General features: G+C 38.7%; 2 protein-coding genes across 6 annotated transcripts in view; both read right to left on the bottom strand.

Annotated features, from left to right (window-relative positions):
* The window catches only part of PATJ (PATJ crumbs cell polarity complex component), a 353,136-nt gene that overhangs the window by 291,769 nt on the left and 38,766 nt on the right, over window positions 1-22,601 (bottom strand). For all 5 annotated transcript variants that reach the window (XM_082616407.1, XM_082616410.1, XM_082616411.1 and 2 more), the window contains 3 exons: window positions 19,480-19,623; window positions 15,916-15,992; window positions 13,831-13,887 (listed from right to left, as the gene is read on the bottom strand). In XM_082616407.1, coding sequence (XP_082472533.1) covers window positions 13,831-13,887; window positions 15,916-15,992; window positions 19,480-19,623 — 278 coding nt within the window. The remainder of the gene's footprint in view (window positions 1-13,830; window positions 13,888-15,915; window positions 15,993-19,479; window positions 19,624-22,601) is intronic.
* On the bottom strand, window positions 21,761-22,484 carry LOC309801524 (ATP synthase subunit epsilon, mitochondrial-like). Its single transcript, XM_082616413.1, has one exon. It carries the CDS (start codon window positions 22,461-22,463, stop codon window positions 22,317-22,319), a length of 147 nt encoding a protein of 48 aa, XP_082472539.1. The 5' UTR covers window positions 22,464-22,484; the 3' UTR covers window positions 21,761-22,316.

The following is a 22,601-nucleotide window of genomic DNA, read 5'->3' as shown; positions in this document are numbered from 1 at the left end:
AATTTACCACAAATAAAAAACAAACTTTTCAAGAATGAGGCTACAACTTTTAAACTAATGGTAAAACACAGGATAATACCCTCAAAAGTTAGGTATGTTAACGCAGAGGTTATGCAAGACGATCAAACAATCTAGTAAAGCTTGATTTATATTAGTTTTTCTCACCCAACTAAAATTTTACTTCTGGGGAATTCCCTGGTGGTCCAGTGGTTAGGACTCCACGCTTTCACTGCTGAGGGCCCAGGTCCAGTTCCTGGTGGAGGAACTAGATCCCACAAGCCTCAAGGCACATCCAAAAAAAATAAAAATTAAAAATTAAATTTAATTCGGAATGTTTAAAAAACACACCCTGTTGTACAGAAATATATTGAAGGATCTCCTCAGCTACCTAACACCAAGGTCAAGCATCAGTTGCCATTTTTTCATTTCAGATATCATTGATGTTACCTGTCTGGCCCATGTGATATTTGAGCTATTTTTTGTAACATCTTTATTGGAGTATAATTGCTTTACAATGGTGTGTTAGTTTCTACTGTATAATAAAGTGAATCAGCTATACGTATACATATATCCCCATGTCTCTTCCCTCTTGCGTCTCGCTCCCACCCTCCCTATCCCACCCCTCTAGGTGGTCACAAATCACCCAGCTAAACTCCGTGTCATGCGGCTGCTTCCCACTAGCTATCTATTTTACATTTGGTAGTGTATATAAGTCCATGCCACTCTCTCACTTCGTCCCAGCTTATCCTTCCCCCTTCCTGTGTCCTCAAGTCCATTCTCTACGTCTGCATCTTTATTCCTGTCCTACCCCTACGTTCCTCAGAACCTTTTTTTTTTTTAGATTCCATATATATATGTTGGCATACGGTATTTGTTCTTCTCTTTCTGACTTACTTCACTCCGTATAACAGTCTCTAGGTCCATCCACCTCACTACAAATAACTCAATTTCATTTCTTTTTATGGCTGAGTAATATTCCATTGTATATATGTGCCACATCCTTTTATCCATTTATCTGTCGATGGACACCTAGGTTGCTTCCATGTCCTGGCTAATGTAAATAGTGCTGCAATGAACACTGTGTTATGTGACTCTTTTTGAATTATGGTTTTCTCAGGGTATATGCCAGTAGTGGGAATGCTGGGTCATATGGTAGTTCTATTTTTAGTTTCTTAAGGAACCTTCATACTGTTCTCCACAGTGACTGTAGCAATTTACATTGCCACCAACAGTGCAAGAGGATTCCCTTTTCTCCACACCCTCTCCAGCATTTACTGTTTGTATATTTCTTGATGATAGCCATTCTGACAGGTGTGAGGTGATACCTCATTCTTTTTTTTAAATTTATTTAATTTATTTAATTTATTAATTTTTGCTGCATTGGGTCTTCACTGCTGCACGCAGACTTTCTCTAGTTGCAGCGGGCGGGGGCTACTCTTCGTTGCAATGCATGGGCTTCTCACTGCTGTGGCTTCTCTTGCTGCAGATCACGAGTTCTAGGTGCATAGGTTTCAGTAGTTGTGGCATGCCGGATCAGTAGTTGTGGCTCACAGGCTCTAATGAACAGGCTCAGTAGTTGTGGTGCACGGGCTTAGTTGCTCCAAGGCATGTGGGATCTTCCCAGACCAGGGCTCGAACCTGTTTCCCCTGCATTGGCAGGCAGATTCTTAACCACTGCTCCACCAGGGAAGCCTGAGGTGATAAGTCATTGTAGTTTTGATTTGCATTTCTCTAATGATTAGTGATGTTGAGCATCCTTTCATGTGTTTGTTGACAATCTGTATATCTTCTTTGAAGAAATGTCTATTTAGGTCTTCTGCCCATTTTTGGATTGGGTTGTTTGTTTCTTTGATATTGAGCTGCATGAGCTGCTTGTATATTTTAGAGACTAATCCTCTGTCAGTGGCTACGTTTGCAAATATTTTCTCTCATTCTGATGGCTGTCTTTTCATCTTGTTTATGGTTTACTTTGCTATGCAAAAGCTTTTAAGTTTCATTAGGTCCCATTTGTTTATTTTTATTTTTACTTCCACTTCTCTAGGAGGTGGGTCAAAAAGGATCTTGCTGGGCTTCCCTGGTGGCGCAGTGGTTGAGAGTCCGCCTGCCGATGCAGGGGACACGGGTTCGTGCCCCGGTCCGAGAAGATCCCACGTGCCGCGGAGCGGCTGGGCCCGTGAGCCATGGCCGCTGAGCCTGCGCGTCTGGAGCCTGTGCTCCACAACAGGAGAGGCCACAACAGTGAGAGGCCCATGAACCGCAAAAAAAAAAAAAAAAGGATCTTGCTGTGATTTATGTCATAGAGTGTTCTATGTTTTCCTCTAAGAGCTTTATAGTGTCTGGCCTTACAATTAGGTCTTTAATCCATTTTGAGTTTACTTTTGTGTATGGTGTTAAGGAGTGTTCTAATTTCATTCTTTTATATGTAGCTGTCCAGTTTTCTCAGAATCACTTATTTAAGAGGATGTCTTTTCTCCACTGTATATTCTTGCCTCCTTTATCAAAGATTCGGTAACCATAGGTGCGTGGGTTTATCTCTGGGTGTTCTATCCTGTTCCACTGATCTATAGTTCTGTTTTTGTGTCAATACCACACTGTCTTGATTACTGTAGCTTTGTAGTATAGTCTAAAGTCAGGGAGCCTGATTCCTCCAGCTCCATTTTCCGTTCTCAAGATTGCTTTGGCTATTCGGGGTCTTTTGGGTCTGTCTCCATTCAAACTGGGCAATTTTTTGTTCTAGTTCTGTGAAAAATGCCATTGGTAGTTTGATAGGGATTGCACTGAATCTGTATATTGCTTTGGGTAGTATAGTCATTTTCACAATGTTGGTTCTTCCAATTCAAGAACATGGTACATCGCTCCACCTGTTTGTATCATCTATAATTCTTTCATCACTGTCTTATAGTTTTCGGCATACAGGTCTTTTGTCTCCTTAGATAGGTTTATTCCTAGGTATTTTATTCCTTTTGTTGCAATGGTAAATGGGAGTGTTTCCTTAATTTCTCTTTCAGATTTTTCATCATTAGCATATAGGAATGCAAGAGAGTTCTGTGCATTAATTTTGTATCCTGCTACTTTACCAAATTCATTGATTAGCTCTAGTAGTTTTCTGGTAGCATCTTTAGGATTCTCTATGTATAGTATCATGTCATCTGCAAACAGTGACAGTTTTACTTCTTCTTTCCCAGTTTGCATTCCTTTTACTTATTTTCTTCTCTGATTGCTGTGGATAGAACTTCCAAATCTATCTTGCATAACAATGGTGACAGTGGGCAACCTTGTCTTGTTCCTAATCTTAATGGAAATGGTTTCAGTTTTTCACCATTGAGAATGATGTTGGCTGTGGGTTTCTCATATATGGCCTTTATTATGTTGAGGTAAGTTCCCTGTGTGCCTACTTTCTGAAGGGTTTTTATCATACATGGGCGTTGAATTTTGTCAAAAGCTTTTTCTGCCTCTGTTGAGATGATCATATGGTTTTTATCCTCCAATTTATTAATATGGTGTATCACATTGATTGATTTGCATATATTGAAGAATCCTTGCATTCCTGGGATAAACCCCATTTGATCATGGTGTATGATCATTGTAATGTGCTACTGGATTCTGTTTGCTAGTATTTTGTGGAGGATTTTTGCATCTATGTTCATCAGTGATACTGGCTTGTTGTTTTCTTGTTTTGTGACATCTTTGTCTGGTATTGGTATCAGGGTGATGATGGCCTTGTAGGTTGAGTTTGGGAGTGTTCCTTCCTCTGCTATATTTTGGAAGAGTTTAAGAAGGATAGGTTTTAGCTCTTCTCTAAATGTTTGATAGAATTCGCCTGTGAAGCCATCTGGTCCTGGGCTTTTGTTTGCTGGAAGATTTTTAATCCCAGTTTCAATTTCAGTGCTTGTGATTGGTCTGCTTATATTTTCTATTTCTTCCTGGTTCAGTCTCAGAAGGTTGTGTTTTCCTAAGAATTTGTGCATTTCTTCCAGGTTGTCCAATAAGCATATAGTTGCTTGTAGTAATCGCTCATGATCCTTTGTATTTCTGCAGTGTCACTTGTTACTTCCCCTTTTTCAGTTCTAATTCTATTGATTTGAGTCTTCTCCCTTTTTTTCTTGATGAGCCTGCCTAATGGTTTATCATTTTGTTTATCTTCTCAAAGAACCAGCTTTTAGTTTTATTGATCTCTGCTATCGTTTCCTTCATTTCTTTTTCATTTATTTCTGATCTGATCTTTATGATTTCTTCTGCTAACTTTGGGATTTTTTGTTTTTCTTTCACAAATTGCTTTAGGTGTAAGGTTAGGTTGTTTATTTGAGATGTTTCTTGTTTCTTGAGGTAGGACTGTATTGCTATAAACTTCCCTCTTAGAACTGCTTTTGCTCCATTCCACAGGTTTTGTGTCATCGTGTTTTCATTGTCATTTGTTTCTAGGTATTTTTTGATCTCCTCTTTGATTTCTTCAGTGATCTCTTGGTTATTAGTGCATTATTTAACCTCCATGTGTTTGTATTTTTTACAGTGTTTTTCCTGTAATTGATATCTAGTCTCATAGCATTGTGGTCAAAAAGATACTTGATACAATTTCAATTTTCTTAAATTTACCAAGGCTTGATTTGTAACCCAAGATATGGTCTATCCTGGAGAATGTTCCACGAGCACTTGTTAAGAAAGTGTATTCTGTTGTTTTTGGATGGAATGTCCTATAAATATCAATTAAGTCCATCTGTTTAATGTGTCATTTAAAGCTTGTGTTTCCTTATTTATTTTCATTTTGGATGATCTGCCTATTGGTGAAAGTGGGGTGTTAAAGTCCCCTACTATGATTGTGTTACTGTCGATTTCCCCTTCTATGGCTGTTAGCATTTGCCTCATGTATTGAGGCGCTCCTATGTTGGGTGCATAAATATTTACAATTGTTATACCTTCTTCTTGGATTGATCCCTTGATCATTATGTAGTGTCCTTCTTTGTCTCTTCTAGTAGTCTTTATTTTAAAGTCTATTTTGTCTGATATGAGAATTGCTGCTCCAGCTTTCTTTTGATTTCCATTTGCATGGAATATCTTTTTCCATCCCCTCACTTTCAGTCTGTATGTGTCCCTAGGTCTGAAGTGGGTCTCCTGTAGACAGCATATATACGGGTCTTATTTTTGTACCCATTCAGTCAGTCTATGTCTTTTGGTTGGAGCATTTAATTCACTTACACTTAAGGTAGTTATCAATATGTATGTTCCTATTACCATTTTCTTAATTGTTTTGGGTGTGTTTTTCCTCCTCTTGTGTTTCCTGCCTAGAGAAGTTCCTTTAGCATTTGTTGTAAAGCTGGTTTGGTGGTGCTGAATTCTCTTAGCTTTTGCTTGTCTGTAAAGGTTTTAATTTCTCTGTTGAATCTGAGTGAGATCCTTGCCGGGTAGAGTAATCTTGGTTGTAGGTTTTTCCCTTTCATCACTTTAAATATGCCCTGCCACTCCCTTCTGCCTTGCAGAGTTTCTGCTGAAAGATCAGCTGTTAACCTTATGGGGATTCCCTTGTATGCTATTTTTTGCTTTTCCCTTGCTGCTTTTAATGTTTTTTCTTTGTATTTAATGTTTGAAAGTTTGATTAGTATGTGTCTTGGCATGTTTCCCCTTGGATTTATCCTGTATGGGACTCTCTGAGCTTCCTGGACTTGATTGACTATTTCCTCTCCCATATTAGGGACGTTTTCAACTATAATCTCTTCAAATATTTTCTCAGTCCCTTTTTTTTCTCTTCTTCTTCTGGGACTCCTATAGTTCGTATGTGGGTGCTTTTAATGTTGTCCCAGAGTTCTCTAAGACAGTTCTCAATTCCTTTCATTCTTTTTTCTTTATTCTGCTCTGCGCTTGTTATTTCCACTATTTTATCTTCCAGGTCACTTATTCGTTCTTCTGCCTCAGTTATTCTGTTATTGATTCCTTCTAGAGAATTTTTAATTTCATTATTGTGTGGTTCATCATTGTTTGTTTGCTCTTTAGTTATTCTAGGTCCTTGTTAAACGTTTCTTGTATTTTCTCCATTCTATTTACAAGATTTTGGATCTTTACTATGATTACTCTGAATTCTTTTTCAGGTAGACTGTCTATTTCCTCTTCATTTGTTTGGTCTAGTGGGTTTTTACCTTGTTCCTTTAGCTGCTGTGTGTTTCTCTGTCTTCTCATTTTGCTTGGCTTACTGTATCTGGGGTCTCCTTTTCACAGGCTGCAGGTTCATAGTTCCTACTGTTTTTGGTGTCTGCCCCCAGTGGGTAAGGTTGGTTCAGTGGGTTGTGTAGGCTTCCTGGTGGAGGGGACTGGTGCCTGTGTTCTGGATGAGGCTGGAACTTTTCTTTCTGGTGGGCAGGACCATGGCCGGTGGTGTGTTTTGGAGTGTCTGTGAACTTATTATGATTTTAGGCAGCCTCTCTGCTAATGGGTGGGGCTGTGTTCCTGTCTTGCTCGTTGTTTGGCATAGGGTGTCCAGCACTGTGGCTTGCTTGTCATTAAGAGGAGCTGGGTCTTAGCATTGAGATGGAGATCTCTGGGAGAGCTTTCACCATTTGATACTACATGAGGCTGGGAGGTCTCTGGTGGAGCAATGTCCTGAACTCAGCTCTCCCACCTCAGAGCTCAGGCCTGACACCTGGCTGGAGCACCAAGACCCTGTCAGTCACACGGCATGGGAGATGTTCACAAATTTTTGGAGTCAACCTGAGAATGAGGAGAAAAGGAATGGAAATAGCTGGGTAGGGTAACAACAGTCCTTTAAGAGAAGCTGATGCAAGCCTCTAGCATCATCACAGAAGTATAGCACTGCAAGGATTACTGAAGCAGAGGCACTTTACAAACCTGTTGAATTATCCTCAGGTTTCTCTGAGTACAGCATTTTCCTTTTCTCATTCTTCCCATTAAAATTCTATCCTCTTCCTTTACAAAGGTGGGCATTATCTCCAACAAATGAAAAATAATAACAACCTTTGAGATCACTTCAGGTCTCTTGTTTCTACACAGAAGCATCTTCAGGTATTGCTAAGGAAACATCCTGGTATAGTCCTTTTCCGTGGGGCTCTGAGACAGTCTCCTTTGTGTGATTCTCAATCTTTGGCAGGTGGCTGATGAAAGGGCCTTGAGGCAGAAATCAAAATAAACTACCTTAAGGTTCAAGACATCACACCCCTGCACAGCCTTTGGGCCAGAGCTCCATTCCCCAACCTGGCCAGGCCTCTGGAGCTAGGCGCCGCTTCACTGTGACTCTGAGCAGTGAAGGTAGGGGGACTGGTGTCACACTGAGGAGGTTTGGGGTTTGCTTGATAGGTGACATGAGCCACATTCATCACAGAGAACTCTGAGATCCCAGGATGTGGGCAGCGATGGCAGCCCTGACTTTCTCTTTCCAGGATTCCCCTGCCGGCTCCCTGAGAGCTCCTGAGATCCCCACTTGAGCTTTTGACACCTAACCTAACACTTTGCACTTATGACTCTTTCTCTACCTTTGCTCATTGTATTTCCTCCACCTGAAATATCCACTGTTCTATTTCTCCAATAAGAGTATATAGTTCATCCTCCAAATAAGCCTCCTTCATCTGTCTTGAGGAAGGAACCCCTCCCTCCTTGAATACAGTTGACCATTTATAATTCAGGGTTAGAGGTACTGACCCTCCACAGTCAAAAATCTGGGTATAACTTATAGTCAGCCCTCCATATCTGAGGTTCCTCCGTATCTGAGGATGGTGTAGTACTGTAGTATTTACTACTGAAAAAAATCTGTGTATAAGTACACCCATGCAGTCCAAACCCATGTTGTTCAAGGGTCAACTGTACATATAAGGCATGTTAGCAATACCAGAACAGTAAGTCTCAATGAAGCGAGGCAAGGAAGGAAGCACAGTTTCCTTTAGAGACCTCATCCCAAACCTACAAAATCAGAATATTAGTCAGGAGGAACAAAATAGGGCATGTGTATTTTGAAAAGGCTCCTCTGATATTTCTGAAAAGCCATGGATAACCACTGTCACTACAGTTATTTGATTCTGTATCTTATGTTCTCCACTCAAAAGAGAGACCAGAAAAGTACAAAATTACACACTGAAGAATTGGTGACTGTGGTTGGTTGCCACTGGGGAGGAGAACAAAGGGACTGGGGTGGGAGGGAAACTTATTTTTTGCAGTACTTCCTTCTGTAACTTTTAAATTTTGTGTCTTGTCCATATATTATCTATTCAAAAGGAAAAACATAAAGAATGGCACAGACTTAAGAGTCAGATAACCCTGATTTGCTTCCTAAATTTTGTCACTTACTAGCTGTGTATGATCTTGGGCAAGTCACTTTACCTACCTGACACTCAGTTTTCACATATTAAAAATGGAGAGTTGGAAATAGCTGCTGACCAATAGGGTTATTGTGGGAAATAAAGGAGAAAATGTCTTTAACGCAAAGCACTGACCCTGGTCACTGAGTGGGGGCCCAGTACATCCCACTGCCTTCACAATTCTACTTGCTGAAACAGAGTGAGAGATGAACTCACATCTTAATGCCCTTTGGCTCAGAGAATGTAATTCAGGAAGGAAATAAAGTGAAATTTGTCAGTCTGTTTTGTCAAAACTAGAGAACAGGGCCTGGTCTTTTGTTTCCCACACCACAGATCTTACTAATGCTCACTTCATATTACAGTTGATGGCCAGCAGAAAGGTCACTGGCATGAGCATAATGCTTCTCTCGCATAGTGCTGTGATTATCTTAATAGTAAACACTTGCCAAGAAAGCCACCCCTAAAAGTGCAAGTCTCCCCAGATGTGGGAAAACTTGTGTCATGATTAACAGCTTCCTAGAAGCAGTGCAGCTAATGTTCAAACCACTGTAAATTGCTTTCACCTCTCTATTTCCGTACAACTCCATCCACCTCAAAAGAAAATCTTGTCTATTAACACTGGCTTGTCATATAGGAAGATGCTTCTTGAATCAGTATCCCTTCAAGAGAAGTGGCTATGAGGTGGGAACCGGAGTGACCAACTAAAGACAGTTAAACCCTTAGAAACACCAGCTATAGCTGTGAAACATGATTTTCCTAATCAGAAAGCTGTCGGGACAGAGGAAAAACCTACAGCCTTGGGACTTCCCTGGTGGCGCAGTGGTTAAGACTCCACGCTCCCAATGCTGGGGGCCCGGGTTCGATCCCTGGTCAGGGAACTAGATCCCACATGCATGCTGCAACTAAGGAGCCCAGAAGCTGCAACTAAGACCTGACACAACCAAATAGATAAATATTTTAAGGCAAACAAACAAACAAAAACCCTACAGCCTTGACCTCAGAGCGTGACACTATCCTGCTTAGAACCTTCCACCAGTATTACCTGGCACTGAGAATAAAACCCAGGCTTACCAGCAGGGATCTCAAGGCCCTGTAAGCACCTGGTCTTCCTCACCTAACAACATCCTACTCTTCATTTAGTTTGACTGAGACACTCTGAACAAACAACTTCCATTCCTCCCACAGGACAGCTCTTTTCCACCTGTACCTGCCGTTCACCACATTCTTATCCTTCAAGCCTGAACTCGGAAAGGCTTTCCCCAGCTCCCTCTCCAAGGTGCCCCTTGGTTATATTCTCATCACCCTGTTTATGCTTCTTGAATCATCATCACTTCTTACAAGCACTTCTTTGCATCACTTTTTACAGTTTATAACTATCTTCTCAGGTTATTTTTTACTTGTTTGTTATCATGCCCTGACCGAAGCCCAGAACCCAGACTCTAGGAGAGCAAGGACCTTTTCTATTTTGCTTCCCACAGTTGGTAGTGCAGTGACTGGCATAGAGTAGGAGCTCTGTAAATATTTCAGGAAGGAAAGAAAGCTCTCTAAGCTGCAAGCTGCCTCTGCTACTATCCCGTTGTGTAATTTAAGGTGATTCATTCGACCTATGCAAACTTTAGCATCCTCACGTGTGAAATGGGTTTGGACAGGCCAGTCTTCTTTACATATTGTAGGGAGAAATTAGAAGCTACTGAATTAAGAACTAAACTTCCAATTTTAAGAGGATTTTTAAAAATTATAGTTCATCAAAATAATCAATCTGTGCAGTCCAGTGGTTAGGACTCGGCACTTTCACTGCCATGACCCGGGTTCAATCCCTGGTTGGGGAACTAAGATCCCACAAGCTGCACAGCATGGCTCAAAAAAAAAAAAAATCAATCTGTGGACATTTGTAATTAAGAAATCAATGTACAAAAGAGTAAATATGTGTGATAATTTTACACAGAAAAAACATACATCCCTTCTCTGACATGTATGTTACACAAAAGAATGGGTATACCAACTACAGATATGTAAACATATACAGGCAACAACTAAATATGAAAAGAGAATAGTGCAATTATGGCTGACTCTTCTAGTGCAAAAAATAAAAAAAACTTTTTGCTACAACAAAGTTTCAATTAAATGTTTTAAAATAGCTTTTTTTTTTTTTTAAAGGAGCCTTTAGAAGGTCAGAGACTAAAAGTACTAGAAGTATACAACTGGGAAACAAAACCACCATTTATCAAACGGTTCTTACGTGTTGGCATTGAGCTATATTAATTAGGGCATGTATTAAATATATTTATATTTAACCTTCTACAACATAGGTATTATTGTTCCTATTATGTAGAAGAAAAATTAAGCTGCTTATTTCACCTCCTAAAGTATTTCCTCAAATGTTACCTTCTTAAGGAGGCTTTTCCTGGTCAAACTATATAAAATTGCAAACCCACACTCTCTCCTGAATTCCTTATCCATCTTCCCTGCATGGCACACATCATCTATACTACAGAAATTATTATTTATTTTGTATCTTCCCCTACTAAAATGTAAGTTCTACAGGACGGCAATTTTTTTTTTCTGTTCTCTTCTGAAACCCCAGCACCCAGCAGAGGACTTGGCACTTAGTAGATATCAATAAATAATTGATGAATGAATGAACAGTTGAATGTACTGGTGAGGTGGTTCTGAAAGTCTGTTTGACTCTAAGACTTTCCACATCATTACACCAGAGTAACTGAGTACAAGTAGACATAATTCATAGAAGCTGATCAGGAAGAAGATAAAGTTAGACTGGTGGCCAGGAACTAGGGATGAAGGTGAAAGAGACCATGTTCTGCCTGGAGAAAGACAATGACATTCTTTAAGATGTACCAAGTGTGGTTATGATCCTTTTTTCTTATTATAGAATATGATGATACAGGGTCTTATGGCTTTGAACATGTAAGGACAACTAAAGCTGAACTGCACGATGAACTGAGCCTGAGCAAGGGCATGTTTTCCTCCAAGGACGTCTCTGGAGTTCTAACGGGCAAGGAGGCTAAAAGTTCCTCAGGAAACCTCTGAAGAGCTAAGCAAAGATTTCTACAGTCCCAAAGTACTAAGGGAGAATTGGAGTTCAGGTCCCACCAGGGAGAAGGGATTGGTAAACACTGCAGACTCACTGGAATACCTGGAAGGCCATGTGTTAGGAGCAAAGGCAACAAGAGAGTCTGAACCTTACCCGAAAGGTGCCTCTACCTCACCTCAGAGATGATCGCCCACCTGTACCACACACACACACACACACACACACACACACACACACATAGAGTATCTCCTTATTAGAAGAAACAGTGACTCTTCTGGATGGAGATGACATCACCTGAAGCCTTCTGTAGCTGGTGTACATAATATCAAACATTCAGTTAAATTATGGCATGACGAGATATACAACCAAATAACTATAACAAGAGAAAAACATCAAACCACAGAAACACATCTAAAGTTGATCCACATATTGGAATTATTTTAAGTCCTTATAAGCTATGATTAATATGTTCAAGAAATAGAGAAAAAGATGGCAACTACAGATTTCTTAAAATTGAGAATTCCTCCAAAAGAATTATGATCTAAAAAGGGATAAAATAAATTCTAGAATAGAAAAATATAACAACTAAAATTAAGGACTCAATAGATGGGCAGATTAGGCACAGGAAATTCAGTAAAGTGGAAGACTGGTAAACAGAAAATATCTACTATCTAAGAGTTTAGTGTAAATTAAAGAACAATTTTCAGGAAAGGCATCATTGATTTTCATGAATGATAGTAAAAATATTAACAATATCCTATGTGGTTGCAACTATTCTAAGCACATTAAATTTAATTCCTATACAACCCACGAGATAGGTACTAATCTATTAATATCTTCCTTTTACAGACAACAAAACTGAAACATAGAGTCTAGATAATTTTACAAGCTAGTAAATGGATAAGCCAGAATCTGAACCCAGGCAGTTTGACGCCAGAGTCCATGTCACCAGTAAACTATACTGCAGTAATTAATAACATGTGAAGTTTGATGAGGTATTTATATTTCTTACTCTTATTTTGAATTAAACTCCTCTCAACAAATTTAGATGGAATTAGTAATCAGTGACTAATCTAACCTAAATATGATATTGTCAATAATTTGAAATTAAGTACAAGCTGTGCATGTTCTTTCATATTGCACATCTGAGGAAAGCCTGGTCAGTTGGCCCATACAGCCCAGCAAGGAAGTGACTCCAAATGCAGGCTAGCTTACAAGGAAAGAAATACTCTCCACAGCATCGGCTGTGAAAATTCCAACCTAAAAATAACAGCACATGTAACATAAAATTTTAGAAGGAAAATATTCATCACAAATAGCCAAAGAAGGAAATGGTAGAACTATCTAAAGAGATGACTTCTTACAAAACCCACATGGGACACAGAAAACTCATTCTGAATACTGCATATGACAGCAGAGTTTAAGCTGGGCTCAGCTCATATACCTGAGGTGGGATTACAGTATAACTTTTGAAATTATTCGGACAAGAAAACCTTTCCTTTCTCATCATTTATTGAGAAAGCCACCTGGAAAGCTTCTCTAAGTTTCAATTACCCTGGCCTTTGATTATCCAGAGTGGGGACTGTGAAATTAATTTGTAGTGAGAGGTCACTAAAAATGTTAGGAAAAACTGTAAAAGTTACCATCTGGCATTCTGCCATTAGAAATAAAGGTCTCAATACAAAATTTTTTAAGTCCAAGAAAAAGCATTGCCTATCTCAAAAGATAAGCCACTTTTTTGTTCTTAAACATCTGGACCGGGAAGATTTTTTTTTTTAAAGTCTATATCATGGTCTTGAATTTTAGGAAACATTTAAAAAGGACTTACAATATCTGAAAAGCTAACATGCTCTGCACAAGGCCGCTCTGCATACTACCTTTAAGGTGGACAAAGCAGTCACACCAGGGATTTTGGCTTCTGGAAGTGGCCCACGTTCTTCCCAGGCATATCTAACCATCACGTTTCATAACAGCCAGAACCTACTACATTTCCAGAAAACCTCTAAAACTAAATTCTGAAAACTTTAGATCACAGCACTAATCTAGTTTCTTTGACAAGAACTTAGAGAAAGTTCTTCAAACAACAAAAAACTGGCAACAGTTTAAAAAATAGGGACTTCCCTGGTGGCACAGTGCTTAAGGATCCGCCTGCCAATGCAGGGGACACGGGTTGGGGCCCTGGTCCGGGAAGATACCACGTGCTTCAGAGCAACTAAGCCCATGTACCACAACTACTGAGCCTGTTCTCTAGAGCCCACGAGCTACAACTACTGAGCTCAGGTGCCACAACTACTGAAGCCCGTGCGCCTAGAGCCCGTGCTCCGCAGCAAGAGATGCCACCGCGATCAGAAGCACGTGCAGCACAAGGAAGAGTAGCCCCCATTCACCGCAACTAGAGAAGCCCGCGCGCAGCAGCAAAGACCCAACGCAGCCAAAAATAAATAACTAAATTTATAAAAAATAAAAATAAAAAATAATGCTTACCTTTGAATATTTCTGTAACTCAGCATCGTCTGCAATCTGTGTGTCCAAAGTTGCAATCTAAATTCACAAGAAAAAATATTTCCAATATTTGTAAAAGCATAACTTTATTTCTTCCTAGGCTTTCTGAAAAAATCTGTATAAAACCTATACATTAATAACTCCATCTAAACTCTTTTCCACGTTTCTGAAATCCATTACACATAATGTAAAATTTCAGAGAATATTTGCTTTTTTGTTGTTATTGTTCTCCACAGCAATCTTTTTTCATAAATTATGCAAAAGTTGAACTAGAAGGTGATGGGCAAATACATGTACTATTTTTAAAAATCCATAACCCCTAAAATTTTAATATAATCCTCCATTGTATTAAAGCCATAAAAATTTTATTCTTTTGACAAAACCAAGAGTACGGTCATTTCTACTTCTAAACCCAGGCCTTGAAACAAAGTTTTCAAGGTCAGAAAAAGCAGACAAGTTTGGAAAAACTGAAGCATCTGACTTTCTACAGCAAGCTCAAATCATTTCCCTAGGAGAAAGAGCTGGCAAGGACACAAACAAAAGACCTGGACTGGTGGAAGGATCGTGGAATACTGAAAGCTTTTAATCCTGGCCTAAAACTATTGTTCTGAGCTTCAATGGTGGACATCCACAGAAGTGAATTCCGTGCAAGCAAAACACTGCACTGATGATTTGCATCTGTAACTTGTTAATAGAATATGGTGCATCTGGAGGGAGGGGATAAGTTAAACAGTGGTCCAACTAAGGCATCTAAAAGTACTGCACTTCAGATAAGTAGATTCTGGAAGAAAATAAAGTAAGAAACACTGGAGCACATGCATGTATGTATGTATGCATATTTGCATGTATGCATTCATTCATCTGTCTTGCCTGGCTTCTCCTTTTGTCGCCTTGTCCCTCAGAACATGTTACAACTCTTAATGAATAAACTGTCACTTTAAATTTCCAACTTCAAATTCTGTCTCCTCTTTCTAGCCCCTCTGTTATGACCTCACCACATGATAAATCAAATTTGGAAATGTGGTTATAAAGAGGATAAATTTTTAAGCGAAAAGAGATCATCGCAAAACAGACCATTTAAAAATACTGGTACACCAAACTACTTTAAATGTCAACCACTCAGGATAGCAGAAAAGGTCACTTGCTAGGCGATAACCTAATGAAAAAACAGCTTTGAAATCTATGAAGTTAAGAAGCAGCAGTTCATGAGGACCGACATGCAAGTACAAAACAAGTAAGAAGAGGAAGTGTGGACTGTTTTGACTCATCTTAATGACACTGGAAAATGTCTAACAATAGATAGTGGCTAGAAGAGAAAAAAAAAAATCTCCAACCAGCCAACAAGTACTAATGACAAACATATGTAAGAAAACGTGAAAGACAAAAAGAAATTTAATAGAATACTTTATTACTAACACATTTAGTGAACACTGTAGAGGCTTTTCTAAGTGCAGCTTTCTGTTTTCATGTGGATTCATATGGGGAAATGTAATCAATCCCTTACTCAGTGAATCTAATAACAGGTGAAAGGAAGCCTAATGGACCACTGGCATATAAACTTATACCTAACCTAAATTACTTCCTGTTCTCCCAAATACATTTGATAATCATTCTTTCATTTTTCTCATAAAACTGTAAGATTCTTTGTGAAACACAGGACTAATATCCACAGCCCTTTCAGTGTATAATAAAACAAACAGATCATAAAAGCAATCATAAAAATGCCAGCAATTTTAAGCAGCTGATACAGGTTATAAATTTAAAGGCAAGTCCTTTCTCTCCTAACATTTTTCTGCCTATTGTTGACTTAAATTGTTTCCACATGAACTGAGTGTCTGCTAATTGTAACTGAAACTTATCTGCAGTCCTTAACTGTCCTTGCAGCTTAAAATGAAAAAAAAAAAAATCAATTAATTGATCCAGTACGGAAGAAACACAGGAGGAAAAAATAAAGGCCGGCCGGCTATTCTTTGACTCTCCCATTTCTTTCAATTGTAGCATTCAGAGCTACATTTCATTGACATGAGATGAGACATGAGTGTTTTTTATTAAAAGATTTTAACATACCATTACTTCATAATCAGGGCCCAGTAGGTTTTCCCATCTGGATTTCAGCTCATTTTCTAAAGAGACTGGGACTCCTTCTGGATTAAAAAAATAAATAAACAAACATTGAAACTACTGTGAGCTAAACACACTAAACTACTAAATTCTTCCATAACAGCACAGCTTCAGTAAGTAAAAGGGAAATAAATAAAAAGGAAACTGCATTAACTTAGGTCTATTAGGTAAAGTAAATCAGAGGTGACTTGTAAGACTAATGTAGAATGTAAAATTTTACATTTTACTAATGTAAACCTGTAAAATGTAAATTTGGTCTGTGACCAAATTATGAAGGGGCTTTTGCTGTTAAGGAATATTTTAAAGGGAAGAGGAAATGATGAGTTATAAATGAAATTTGAATTATATAGTTTGTATACAAACATCCTGTGGCTTACAAGTAAAATGCATCTGGCTTTGGTTAATGCTATGTTAGGACAAACAAGGATTTAAGGTGAATGTTAATCACTTCAGAGTAGTACCTTCCACTCACCCATAGGAAAAGTAAAAACTGATCAAAATATCTTTACTATAAACAAGGCATGTCAACATGACCCAATCAAACATTTCACTTGGGCAGATATAAAAGCTTTTCTGGTTTAATTCAACCAGTGAGTTGCATGAGCTTTAATATAATGGAAATTTTGTTTTACTTTGGTCTTTTGTGGCTACGTGGTTATCATATCTTTATAACTTTCTTACTTAAGGGTAATATTGCCTTTTTTGCATGGGTCAGATGATTTTAAAGAGCGCAGATTTTAAGTGTCCTGCCTGTCCTCCGTATGATCTTAGCCAGAAGCTCTGTGCAGTCTGTAGTCTGAATAATGCCTAATAGACAAAAATCAAAGTACTAAAACTGTAATTTCAATTTAGATCCACAGTAGCAGCAGAAAATAAACAAACCTCCACCTTTTTTCTTTAAGAAAAACTCAATTTTGTCACAAGACTGGACAAGTCGCAAAACACCACAACTGATATAACCATCTGCCTAAAATCAAACATAACTTGCAATATCAGTTTTTTCAAGCCTTCAGCAGACATCTAATCTCGGATGCATATCAGGCTTAATTACATAATACAAATCATTAAGTAAAACAGGCTAACCTCAAAAATCAGAGACTAAGACTAATGAACACTAAAGAACTTAAAAATTACTAGATTTACAAAAGCATATCCATAAAATAACTATATTAACTGATATGCTAGATTACATTTCGAGGATAACTAACTAAAGATCCTATTAAAAACAAAATATCATTCATGTAGGCTCTGCACCTTTGTGCCTACTCTGTTAACATTTCCATAAGAAATTACATTAAGAGTTCTATTAAATTTCTTACAGGCAGCAGTTTCCTATATGGTAGGCTAATTTGAATAAAATTTGCAATGTATTGATTGAACTGTAAGCTTAAAAACATGATATTTAAAGATATTTTATACACATATAAAATAATGTTGCTATTTCACCTACAATTCTTTTTTTTTTTTTTTTTTTTTTTTTTTTGCAGTACGCGGGCCTCTCACTGTTGTGGCCTCTCCCGTTGCGGAGCACAGGCTCCGGATGCGCAGGCTCAGCGGCCATGGCTCACAGGCCCAGCCGCTCCGCCGCATGTGGGATCTTCCCGGACCGGGGCACGAACCCGTGTCCCCTGCATCGGCAGGTGGACTCTCAACCACTGCGCCACCAGGGAAGCCCTCACCTACAATTCTTCTGACTATATTTTTGCCTTTCAGTCATACAATGAAATCATAGTCATGAGCTTTGCACAGCACAAAGGCCTAAGTACCAGAGGAAAGAGATTTATTTTAAGCAGCTCAATAAATCCTTGGCTACACAAAATGATCACACACAAAAATTAACATTATGATGCTCTGAAACGATTATTCCAATGGTAATGAAGGGGAGCAGAATATGCCACCCCCAAATACTGCCACTTTGGCATGTGGATTATTTTCAGCTGAAGGCAATCAAAACCCAGCAGACTCAGGAAAAACTTTCACCTCTCCCTTAACTACCTAAAAGAATTCAGATAGGGAACCTGCACCAGAAAGACAGTTATTACCAGAGATAATTTTTTTATTTGAAAGACCTATCTGCATGGCTGGGCAAACTTCTAATTACCAAACATCTACTCTTCTTATCATCCTGTAAATTACTCTCCTCCCCTTGGAAGGCCCAGGCTCCTATCCCATTCCTTAACTCAGGATAGCACAGAAGCTTCAATTGCTCAACTTGCCCTTGGGGCTCATATTTTTATGGGACTCTTACACATAGGAAATTAGTTTTTCTCCTGTGTTAATCTGTCTTATGTCGATTTAATTATTAGACCAGTCAAAAAAGCTAGAAGAGAAGAAGGGAAAACAGTTCTGCCCCTACAGCAAAAAGAGAGTTAACTTCATAACAGTTGGAAGAATTTGGTCTAACTCTCTAGCTGAAATTATACATACCCATGAAAAAAAAAAAAGGTAGTGAGGTTGATCCAAAAAGAGCAGATATTTCTAAAAATATTTCTAACTTTAGAATGTCTTTGCTTTTCACCTGATAATTCACTGTACATCTCTCTGGGTTCACATGAATTTAAAGAGCAAAAATTAACTGCAATCTACTTGGGTCAAAAAGAACAAGTTAAATTTCCAAACTATAGGAAATTTTAAAACTTGAATGAGGGGTTTACTCCTTCCTTCAGGCCATTCTTTCCCAAGAGAAGGCAATCAAAGCCAAAAGCCAACGTGGACATGGATGAAGTTTAAGTAGTCCATTTCATTCAATTGGCAAGGCTTCCCTGAGTGCCTCTGTACAGGAAACTGTGTGAGACTGTTACTCAACATGCTTACAGAATACGGTCAACTAGAGTAGACAAGGTATCAAAGAACAAAGCACAAGGACAAAGCTTCACATCAATTAAAAAGAAAATTAAACAATAAATATATAGCAACCTGGAAATTTGATGAAATATATAAAAATGTATACATTATTGTTATGGTGAAAAGGAAATACTGCTATATGTATACAGACAGCTGCATATCTATAGCTATATCGATGATAATAATACAAGCTAAAGTATGCAGTAATTAAAAATGCCAACAAGATTAAAAGTTATCACACTAATAAAATGTATTCAAAATCAACATAATTGGGCTTCCCTGGTGGCGCAGTGGTTGAGAGTCTGCCTGCCAATGCAGGGGACACGGGTTCGTGCCCCAGCCTGGGAGGATCCCACATGCCGCAGAGCAGCTGGGCCTGTGAGCCATGGCCGCTGAGTCTTCGCGTCCAAAGCCTGTGCTCCGCAACGGGAGAGGCCACAACAGTGAGAGGCCCACGTACCACAAAAAAAAAAAAAAAAAAAAAAAAAAAATCAACATAATTAAACAATGATTAAACAACAGTATGCTCAATTCTAAACTGCCACAAGTGTTAAGATGTTGATATTAAGAATATCTTATTTTATATCTTTAAAAATGCCTCTAAAATTCCTCATATTATATTAACTATAAAGAGAGAAAGCTTTGAATTGAATGCCTTGTGCCTACCCAGTTTTTCTAAGGCTTGTATATTGTCATTTTTTAGATTATCCATTCTTTCTTCAGTTTCCTCATCTTCACTGAAATTAGTTTCCTTTTCCACTGCTCCAGTCAGAAAGAGGGCTAGTGTTTTCGGTGGTTCTACCACAGTTCCTAAAATAAGAATTGTTAATTTGAATCACTATCAGATGAAGGCCATATTTAAGTAAGCTTATTCCACTCTATTGTCCCATTTCACAACCTCCTTATAAACTTTTCAGGTAACTTACACATATGATTCCTTTATTTAAAATGCCACTTGTGATAACCACTCAATTCATTAAAAAATACACTTGTAGTATTATTGAAAAGAATAAGGAACTAGGCAATGGGAAGAGAAAAGCAAGGTAAAGTCAATGGCAAAGCAGGAGGAGATGCTTTTCCATATAGCCTTGGGGGTGGGGGGAAGGAGGAGAACACCCGGGGCCATATGCTCTTGCTGCGGTGGTGGGCAGGGAGCAAGATATGCAGAAGAAGCCGGTTCCGTTGCTCTGGGCAATCCTAGGTTCTGGCATGACATCATCATGAGTTTTACAAACAACTCTACATTAAGTAACCCTGTGAATGGGAAGGAAAGGGGAGAGTGTTCCCCTGGTTGCAGAGTTTCCTTCCTTAGCTAAATTGAGTTAAGTAAGCTTTCAATCTCAAGCATGCCAGTCACTATGTATCTCTTAAACACAAGAAAGGTTGAACAAGAATCATTTTAGGTTATTTTTAAATAACCACATGTAACTTATAAAGTATTCTTATCAAAAATATTGAACCTGAATTTAAGGCTCTAGCTCTAGCTCGTAGCTCACAAGAAACATAGGGGATAGAGGAACAAGTCAAATGACACCACAAGGAAACAATCAAATTCTGAATGTACCATTCTAGTGACAAATGGCCAAATCCCTTCAAAAAGTCTATGCCATGGAGGCAGGGGCAAGGGATTCTTCTAGATTAAGAAACCAAAGAAGCATAATACAATGCAATAGGCTCAATGCATAAAAATCAATGATCTTGATTTTATGAGGTTTTTGAGGGGAAGAAATGGAAGTGGAAAAAGGAGCTACGAAAGACATTTGGGAGCAATTGGGAAAATTTAAGTATGTGTTGGGTATATGATATTAGGGAATTATTATTAATTTTCTTTGGTGTGATAATGATATCATGACTAATTTTAGAAGCTATAACTGAAGTATGTAGGGCTAAGTTGTCATGATATCTACTACTCACTCTTAAATGGTTCAGAAAAAGGTAAACAGATGATGCAAACATGGCAAAATGTTAACTACTGAATCTAAATGGTGGGTTTGTGGGTATCTGTTACATTAGTTTTCAATTTTCCTGTATGTTCAAAAAATTTTATAATAAAAAGTTTAAAAATATAACCAGTTAAAAGTTCCTATGATCTTAACATGACATTTTAAACCACACAGGATTTTTTAGAACATTAATCTCTTGATACACACTAAATGCATAGCCCAGTGCCAGCAAAACAAATGCCAGCCAGAAGCTGCTAATGTAGCTTGGGGAGAAGAGTTACACACTAAACAGTGTGCAGAGTACAAAGCAATACATGATTGGTTGTACGCTACAAGTAGTATACAAACTGGTACACAAACAAGTATATACAAGGTATGCAAATAAGAGTTTAGAGGAGAAAAAGACAATAAGATTTTAAATGGCAGAGGAAGGTACTGCACAAGAGCTAGAAGCCGTGCAGTTTCTTTCAGTAAAACAAACTTAAATGCTGACTATGAGGAAGGCACACAGAGATGTGTTCAATGGGGCAGGGGACACAGGCATAACCACTCTCCTCCATTATAGTGGCCACACACAAAACAGGTGATTGTAACATGGTGTGATAAATGCTACAGTAGAGTGCTCTTCAAAGGGTGCTAGTGAAACACACAGGAAGGACACCCAAACCATGGAAGAAGTGCAGATTTAGAGTCAAAACCTATCCCAATACAAATTTAAAATGTAGGCACGTCCAGTAAAGAATTACTAATTCGCAGATGACATAGTTCATTTGATACAGCAGACTAAAGCCAAAGGCTCTATCAGAGCTACTAAAAACCATTATAATGGTATAAATATTTATGTAAACCTTTAAGATCAATATAGCATTCGTACATTCTGTACTATTTAGGTAATTTTAAATTTCATACACACAATGCAGTTGACAGGGCATCTATCTTTCAGCAGCAGAATTTACACTACCGCATAAAACTTAAAAAGTTCCAACACAGGGACTTCCCTGGTGGCGTAGTGTTTAAGACTCCGTGCCCCCAATGCAGGGGGCCCGGGTTTGATCCCTGGTTGGGGAACTAGATCCCACACGAATGCCGTGACTAAGAGTTTGCATACCACAACTAAGGAACCGATGAGCCATAACTAAGGAGCCCACAAGCTGTAAGTGAGGAGCCCGCCTGCTGCAACTAAGACCCTGTGCAACCAAATAAATAAATGAATGAAAAATAAAATTTAAAAAAAAGTTCCAATGTAAATACAATTTAATATCAGTTGAAAGCAAACATTACTAGGCTCATTATATCTTCAGAGGAGGGGGAAAAAATGTACTCAACTTTTGACAAATTCTAATGGAATTATTTCTTACCCACTAGTTATATAATTAGTCATTCATTTTATTTTTTTTTTGAACCGTACTTTAATTTATTGGCATTGTCAATCTGTGAACAAGACAGGGTTTTTTTCTTTCCACGAAGGGAGATCGTTTTCAATCTGCCATAACATGTGCCCACACATCTTCACCTTGAACATGCAGCATTTCAAGCTGTAGTCAGGGTAAATTATTCCTTTTACACTTTCACAATTTTTATGCTGCTGCCAGAAGTCTTCTCGGCATTTGCTTTGAATCCTGTCTTCAATGCATCCCTCACTGCTTTTGTACAGATCTGGGAGTATTGGATGTAGCTGAGTCCAGCTTGTCGCCAGTATGCCACCATGATTTCATGAGAGGAGGCACGTCCGGCCACATCACAAGGACCTGTCAATGTTGGCTCAGCGTGCAGCCGAGCTGCCAGAAGGTCAGGCCTGAGAAGTGTAAGGGGCGGGGCCCCAGACCTGCCAGTCATTCATTTTTA

This window comes from Mesoplodon mirus (assembly GCF_964341445.2).
Source record: "Mesoplodon mirus genome assembly, chromosome: 3".
Lineage (NCBI taxonomy): Eukaryota > Metazoa > Chordata > Mammalia > Artiodactyla > Ziphiidae > Mesoplodon > Mesoplodon mirus.
This window is presented reverse-complemented; position numbering and strand designations above follow the sequence as displayed.